The 7,825-nt window shown below is 45.7% G+C and overlaps 1 protein-coding gene across 1 annotated transcript; it reads right to left on the bottom strand.

Moving 5' to 3' along the window:
- Nucleotides 1-3,474: 3,474 nt before the first annotated feature.
- Nucleotides 3,475-5,027, bottom strand: LOC123160084 (probable GDP-L-fucose synthase 1). Its single transcript, XM_044577903.1, has 2 exons — nucleotides 4,810-5,027; nucleotides 3,475-4,737 (listed from the first exon to the last, which is right to left on the bottom strand). The coding sequence occupies exons 1-2, from the start codon at nucleotides 4,829-4,831 to the stop codon at nucleotides 3,773-3,775; spliced, it is 987 nt and encodes a 328-aa protein (XP_044433838.1). The 5' UTR covers nucleotides 4,832-5,027; the 3' UTR covers nucleotides 3,475-3,772.
- Between the last annotated feature and the right edge of the window lie 2,798 nt (nucleotides 5,028-7,825).

Genomic DNA, 7,825 nt, shown 5'->3' with positions numbered 1-7,825 from the left:
TCACAGAGTAGCTCATCAACCAACTAACATGCCCTCACTACTGACGGCAGCATTCTGATTTCTGAAGCAGCAACACTAGCGAATAGCTGAATGAGATTCCGGTTCAGGGTGACGGACAAGTTGTCTTCCCTATACCATAGATAACTCATCAGCTCATCAGGCATCTAGCTTGCTCAGATTTACTACCTTACAAGCATTTGCTTTCGCCGAAAACTAGTACAGAAAGCAACCTCAAGATGGAAATAACTGTCCATTGTTACTGACGGCAGCATCCTGAAGCATTTACACTACTGAAGAAATGAACGAGATTCCGCCTCAGGGTGACGGCAGCATCCTGAAGCATTTACACTACTGAAGCATTTCCTATATCAGGCAGGGAAGTCCAAATGGTCAGGTAGCATGTAGGAGAAGGGAGCTTCCATGTGGGGTGGCACATTATAAGATATATTTATCCTTCACTGAGTAACACATCAGGAAAAATGGTCATTCGACTTGTTACCTTATCTATTGTACATTACATACAAAATCCTGTAGTTAGTTCCCTTTTTTTTTTTTTGCGACAAGGCAGTTGCTCTCAATGTGTCAAATTCAATATAAGCCACAATGTTTTTACATATAATGGATTTTTTAGGATAAGGCAAGTCTAACTGAAAAAGGCTTATCCTTGACATCAAGTCTCTGATGAAATTAGTCTTCAAGGTTGTTGAGTTGCCGCAAATCTGATAGTCTTAGTGAAAATATAAAGCCCTGGAACAACAAGAACTTCATTTCTAGACAAAGTACCTGACACTAGTTGGAAAAAATTAAGCTTGCCACTTTTGCTTTGCAAGAACAAAGTTAGAATGACTCAAGTCTCACAGGAGCTTTTTCCATAACAATGTGAAAATCACCAAAAAATTAGTTTCTCTCTGCACCATTCTTACACTCTGAACTTGTTGAAAATCTCAATTGTATTGATAGTAGTAAGCAAACCCTTCAGGACAGACAATGTTCTTCACAAGAGAAAAACAATTATGCAGAACCAGCAAGGGCATCACAATCAAGCATGCGAACTCTTGCAAATGCACAATACTTTTCATAATAAAAAAGATACTCAGTATTATGCTCAACTGGCAAGGGAATGTCTGTAGGCCAGTTACCATTCAACATTTAAAGTGTTACACTTTCTGTGATGAAAAAACATGCTCAGGCTCAATTAAGATTGTAATGGTACACTAATTTGACCAATGTATTATTCAACCAACACATAAGAACCTCTTTTCTTTGATGCACTAATGCCTGGTAATTGTATGATCCAATATGCCTCCCAATTGATCGGTAGTAGAAGCTAAACCCCCACCCCCACAACAGTTCAATATCTTGGAATCATCAACCGTTTGTGTGTCTCAATCAAAGAAACTTCTGAAAGTTCCAAGGTTACCATCACAAGCTGCCCATCAGCTCATCAGGCATCTACAGATGATGAATATTTTGAGTAGGCAAATGAAACTGAAAGAGCTAGTCTTCAAGACTGTATGAGTTGCAGCGGATCAGATATTCTTAATAACAATATAAAGCCCCAGAACAAGAACTTCATTTCTAGACAAACTACCAGATACTGGTTGGAGAAAGAAAAAAGACCTTACCAGTTTATCCTTGTAAGAACAAGGATAAAACTTCTGAAGTCTCACAGGCTCTTTTCCCATAACGATATTAACAACACAAGAAACTAGTTTATCTCTGCACCGATTCTTACATTCTGAACTTGTTAAAAATCTGAATTGCATCGACACTCAAGTAAGCAGACTCTTCAGGACACACGATGTTTTTCGCAAGGGAAAAACAATCATGCAGAACAAGCAAGGAATGTGAGTAGGCCAATCACAAATTTGAAGGGCATCACGATCAAGCATGCGAACTCTTCCAGATGCACAATACTTTTTTCGTAACAAAAGAAAAACATTGTATCATGCTGAATTGGCAAAGGAATGAATATAGGCAAGTTTCCATCCGACACTTTCTGTAATGAAAAAACATGCTCAGCATCAATTAAGGTTCTATTGGTACACTAATTAGACCAATATATTATTCAACCAAAAACTACAAAGCAATCACAAAATGGAGGTAACTGTCCATCACTGACGTCAGGATCCTGAAGCCTTACAGTACTGAAGAAATGAATGTGATTCAGGTTCAGGGTGAAACTGTCTTTCCTGTATCAACTAGGGAAGTCCAAATGATCAGGTAGTGCATTTCGAATTCTGGATAAACAGTGAGCATGTACGTAAAGAGAAGGAGCATCCATTTGATAGCACATTATCAGATGAATTATCCTTCCTTCGCTGAGTAGCACATCAGGAAAAATGGTCCATCGACTTGTTACCTTATCGTAAATTATTTCAAAAAAAAAAATACTGTGGCTACTTCCTCACAATTTGTTAAATTCAGTATAAACCACCATGTATACAGATAGTGAATGCTTTCAGGATAAGGCAAGTCTAGTTGAAAGAGGTTTATCCTTAACATCAAGTCTCTGATGACATTAGTCTTCAAGGATTAGGACTGTTAAGATGCAGCACGTCTGATATATTCTTATAACAATATAAAGCCCCGGCACAAAAACTTCATTTCTAGACAAACTACCTGATACTGGTTTGAGAAAGAAAAAATGACCTTGCCACTTTTGCCTTGTAAGAACAATGATAAAAAAAAAATCAAGTCCCATAGGCCCTTTTGCCATAATGCTATTAAAAACACAAGAAATTAGTTTGTCTCTGCACCGACTCTCACATTCTGAACTTGTTAAAAATCTGAATTGTATCAATCGTCTAGAATCACTACTGTTCAAAGTCTGGAATGGCCAGGTAGTGCACTTCAAATTCTGGATAAACAGTAAGCATGTAAAGATAAGGAGCTTCCATGTGATACATTATCAGACATTAACACATGACGAAAAATGGTAATGCAACTTGTTACCTTATTGTACACTACTACAAAAATCCTGTAGTTAGTTCCTATCAATGCATCATATTCGATATAAATCACCATGTTTAGAGAAATAGAGATAGTGAATATTTTGTTGAGGAGAAGGCAAGTCTAACAGAAAGCGGTTTATCCTTGACATAAAATCTTTAATGAAATTAGCCTGTAAGTTGCAGCACATCTGATGGTCTTAATGAAAATATAAAGCCCTGGAACAAGAACTTCATTTGTAGACAAATTACCCGATACTGGTTGAGAAAAAAATAACTTGGCACTTTTTCCTTGTAAAAACAAAGTCAAAATTTCTCAAGTCTCATAGGTCATTTTCCCATACGATATTAAAGCACTAGAAATTAGTTTCACTCTGCACCAATTTTTACATCCTGAGCTTGTTAAAAATCTGATGCATTGACAACCAAGTAAGCAGACTCTTCAGAAAAAATAATTATGCAGAACCGGCAAGGAATGTGTGTAAGACGGATACAAATTTAAAGGGCATCTTAATCAAGCATGTGAACTCTTCAATATCTGTTTCATGCTGAATTGGTAAAGAACGAGTGTAGGCCAGTTACCATCCAATGTATAAAGTGTTACACTTTCTGTAATAAAAGAACACGCTCAGCATCAATTAAGATTCTAATGGTACACTAATTTGACCAATATATTATTCGACCAACACATAGCAACCTCTTTTCTTTGGTGCACTAATACCTGGTACTTGTGTGATCCAGTATCCAACAAGAATAGAAACACTATTGATCATATCAAGATACAAACTTTAAGAGGCAAAGGAGAACATGATACCACCCTGTTACTTCTTGTCGGCGATGACATTCTCCACATACCACTTGTATGTCTCGACAAGCCCCTCCTTGAGGGGAACCTTGGGCTTCCACCCCATCCCATGTATCTTGGAGCTATCCATGAGCTTCCTCGGCGTGCCATCCGGCTTGGTCGAGTCCCATACTAGCTTCCCCTGGAATCCAACCACCTCCTTGACCAGCTCGGCGAGCTCCTTGATGGTAACCTCACTTCCACTCCCCACATTTACATGTTCCAGCCCAGAGTACTGGTCCATCAAGAAGATCACCGCATCAGCAAGGTCATCCACGTGCAAGAATTCACGCAGCGGGGAGCCAGATCCCCACACGACGACCTCGGGGGCATTGGTGGCCTTGGCCTCGTGGAACCGGCGGATGAGCGCGGGCAGGACGTGTGAGTTCTCCGGATGGAAGTTGTCCTGGGGGCCGTAGAGATTGGTGGGCATGGCGGAGACGGCGTCGAGGCCGTGCTGGATGCGGTAGGCCTGGCACATCTTGATGCCGGCGATCTTGGCGACGGCGTACCACTCGTTGGTGGGCTCGAGCGGGCCGGAGAGGAGGGAGCCCTCCGGGATGGGCTGCGGCGCGAACTTTGGGTAGATGCAGGAGGAGCCGAGGAAGAGGAGCTTGCGGACGGAGCCGCAGCGCAGCGCGGCGTCGACGACGTTGGTCTGGATCTGGAGGTTGGCGGCGATGAAGTCGGCGGGGAAGGTGGAGTTGGCGTGGATGCCGCCGACCTTGGCGGCGGCGAGCACGACGTAGCGGGGCCGCTCGGCGGCGAAGAAGGCCTCGACGGCGGCCTGGCGGGTGAGGTCGAGCTCGGCGTGCGTGCGGACGACCACGTCGGTGAAGCCGAGCGCGAGGAGGCGGCGCAGGATGGCCGAGCCCACCAGCCCGCGGTGGCCCGCCACGAAGACCCTGGCGCCCTTGTCGGCGAGGAAAGCCGGGTGCGGATCTGCGGAGAGAACAGGTTAGATGGCGGGAGAGGGGGGAGGACGCGGCGCGGCTGGGGGGAGCCGGGGCTTACCGGCGGGGGTGACGGTGCCCATGTCGCCGGAGACGGGAGACGCTGCGGCGGCCGGAGGTGGGGGGATGGGATTTGGGGGTGGAGTCAAGGAGGCCAGAGTGAGTGGGTCTGCAGGTGCTGAGACTTGGCTAGATTCGCTTTTCTTCTCGTCAAAACTTTACCGAGAGTACGCAAGTTCGTGGCACGTGAGGCTTGGCGAGATCCAATCCACGATGTGGGCGTTGACATTTGGTTGATTCGATGCAACATTTGGAGCCATGGACAGGGGATCTCTGTATATTGCTCGAAGTTGTCACATGACAGGGCTTCAGCATACACAAAGGGGAAAGGGCGTGTTTGGTTACATTGTCAATCGAGCCTGTCCCGGCGAGTCTGGCTCTAGTGAGCCCGTTTGAGGGTATGCAGGCAAAAAGACCCCACATGCATATAGTTTGGTTGCCTGCGTGTACCTAGTTGCATGAGACAACTATTTTTGACCCGGCGTTTGGTTGCCCGCGTTGCATTAGGCGCACATATGACATGGTGTTTGATTGCAACCTGCATAAGGTGTTGTCATCATTTCTAACTAGTGGTGAGCTTACCACACACAATCTGAACATGTAGTGCCAACTAGTTAAACAAATGACAGTTCATCCTAACTACTATCAAATGACAGTTCAAATTATTAAGAGCCATTGGCTAAATAAGGGATAGTTCATCGGTGTTGCTGCTACCAGATATTCCTCTTCCTCTTCCTCTTCTTCTGCTTCTGCTTCTGCTTCTGCTGCTGCTTCTTCTTCTTCCTCCTCCTCTTCTTCAAATCATGCATTGACCTCTGTTAAGCCACATTGCCTCTGCCCACTCCAACCTTTTGTTCTTCCAAGCGCCATTGTCAAATGCCTCCACACCATTGCCGGAGCTTACAACATCGCCAGGCTCGGCCTCTTCCTCCTCAGGCACGTGTTCATCAAAACCCCACTGGAGGATCCAGTTATGCAGAATGCAACAAGCAAGAACAAGCTTAACCTGAGTGGAGTATGGGTGGAATGGCTTCTGATCCAGAATTTTAAACCTATTCTTCAGAGCTCCAAATGCCCTCTCAACAGTTACTCTAAGGCTGGAGTGTCTGAGATTAAACAGCTCTTGTGCAGTCCTAGGATAGTTCCTACCAGAGAACTCGTTGAGATGGCACCTGGTTTTCCTGAAGGGTGGAAGAATACCCGGCCGACATGCATAGCCAGCATCTCCAAGGTAGAACTTGCCGTCGGGGATATTGATCCCATCAGGTCGACTCATGTTGTCACTGAGAATGTTAGCATCATGCGCTAACCCCTCCCAGCCAACTAGCACATATGCGAGCTTCAGATCAAAGTCAATAGCAGCAAGCACATTCTGGCTTGTGTAGTGCTTCCTCCCCCTGTATGCTACAGACTGTGATCTAGGAACTCTGGCAGTGACATGAGTAACATCTATAGCCCCAATGCAATCCTAAAAATGGCATCACAAGCCTGTGTTAGTGCTCAACTTGAACAATACAAGCATATCAAGCCATGAAAAGTGTATATTGTCAATGCTCACCTTGAAGTATGGATACCATCTTGGGCTTCCGCGAATCTTTGGTGGAGTCTGGCCAGATGGTCTCCTGATCATCTCTCCTCTAAGCTCCCCAATAGCAAAAAGCACCTGCTTGAAGTACCTAGAGATGGTCTTCATTGATCTCCTGAACGTGTTGTGAATGACCAGAACCTCTGGTTATGGCCAACAACATGGAGGAACATGGCCACTTGCGCTTCCACACTGGTGTTGATGTTATCTTGTAGCAGCCCCCTGCTCCTGAAGGTCTCGACAAGCCTGGCAAATGGTGCTCTTTTCATTCGAAGCATCCACAGAGCCTCGACGTCATTGAAGTTGTAGATGTAGTTCAGATTTTGGATCCTCTCCTGTTCCCGGATAAACAATGGACCATAGCGGATCAAAGGTGAAAGGATCGATATAGTTGACTAGAGGAGGGGGGGTGAATAGGCAACTGACAATTTTTAGCTTTTCTTTACCAAATTAAACTTTGCATCAAAGTAGGTTGTCTAAAAATGCAACTAGGTGAACAACCTATATGATGCAACAACAATAAGTGCACAAGCAAGCAAGGGATACAACACAAATAGCTTGCACGAGTAAAGGCACGGGATAACCAAGAGTGGAGCCGATGGAGACGAGGATGTGTTACCGAAGTTCCTTCCTTTTAAAGGGAAGTACGTCTCCGTTAGAGCGGTGTGGAGGCACAATGCTCCCCAAGAAGCCACTAGGGCCACCGTATTCTCCCCACTCCCTCACACAATGCGAGATGTCGTGATTCCACTATTGGTGCCCTTGAAGGCGGCTACCGAATCTTTACAAACAAGGTTGGGGCTATCTCCACAACTTAATTGGAGGCTCCCAACAACACCATGAAGCTTCACCACAATGGACTATGGATCCGAGGTGACCTGAACCGTCTAGGGTTCTCAAACACCCAAGAGTAACAAGATCCGCTAGGGATTAGTGGGGGAATCAAATTTCTCTTGGTGGAAGTGTAGATCGGGGCCTTCTCAACCTATCCCGAGCAAATCAACAAGTTTGATTGGCTAGGGAGAGAGATCGGGCGAAAATGGAGCTTGGAGCAACAATGGAGCTTTGGGGGAAGAGGTAGGTCAACTTTGAAGAAGAAGACCCCTTTATATAGTGGGGGGGGGACAATCCAACTGTTACCCCCCCAAGCAGCCCCGCACAGAGCGGTACTACCGCTTGGGCGGGCGGTACTACCGTTGAGCAAGCGGTACAACCATCCCCACCCAGCGGTACTGCCGCACATAAGAGGGGAGCAGGGACCTGGGCCAGAGCGGTACTACCGCTTGGGGTGGTACTACCGCCACTACTGCCACAACTAGTACCGCACAACCCAACACGAGAAACAAAGGCCTCGAGTCGAGGTGGTAGTAGCCCGAAGCCTCAGCGGTACTACGGCCGAAGACAGCAAGCAGTACTACCGCTTGAGGAGCAG

This window comes from Triticum aestivum, chromosome 7B, assembly GCF_018294505.1.
Source record: "Triticum aestivum cultivar Chinese Spring chromosome 7B, IWGSC CS RefSeq v2.1, whole genome shotgun sequence".
In the NCBI taxonomy this organism is placed as follows: Eukaryota; Viridiplantae; Streptophyta; class Magnoliopsida; order Poales; family Poaceae; genus Triticum; species Triticum aestivum.
The sequence above is the reverse complement of the archived record's forward strand: the minus strand, read 5'-3'. Positions and strand labels throughout refer to the sequence as shown.

What these genes read in the sequence shown, in the direction of transcription:
- LOC123160084 (XM_044577903.1), bottom strand. Translation starts at nt 4,831, where the DNA reads ATGGGCACCGTCACCCCCGCCG. An exon ending in GGGCACCGTCACCCCCGCCG is followed by an intron (nt 4,738 to 4,809) that starts GTAAGCCCCGGC and finishes TTCTCTCCGCAG; the next exon opens with ATCCGCACCCGGCTTTCCTC.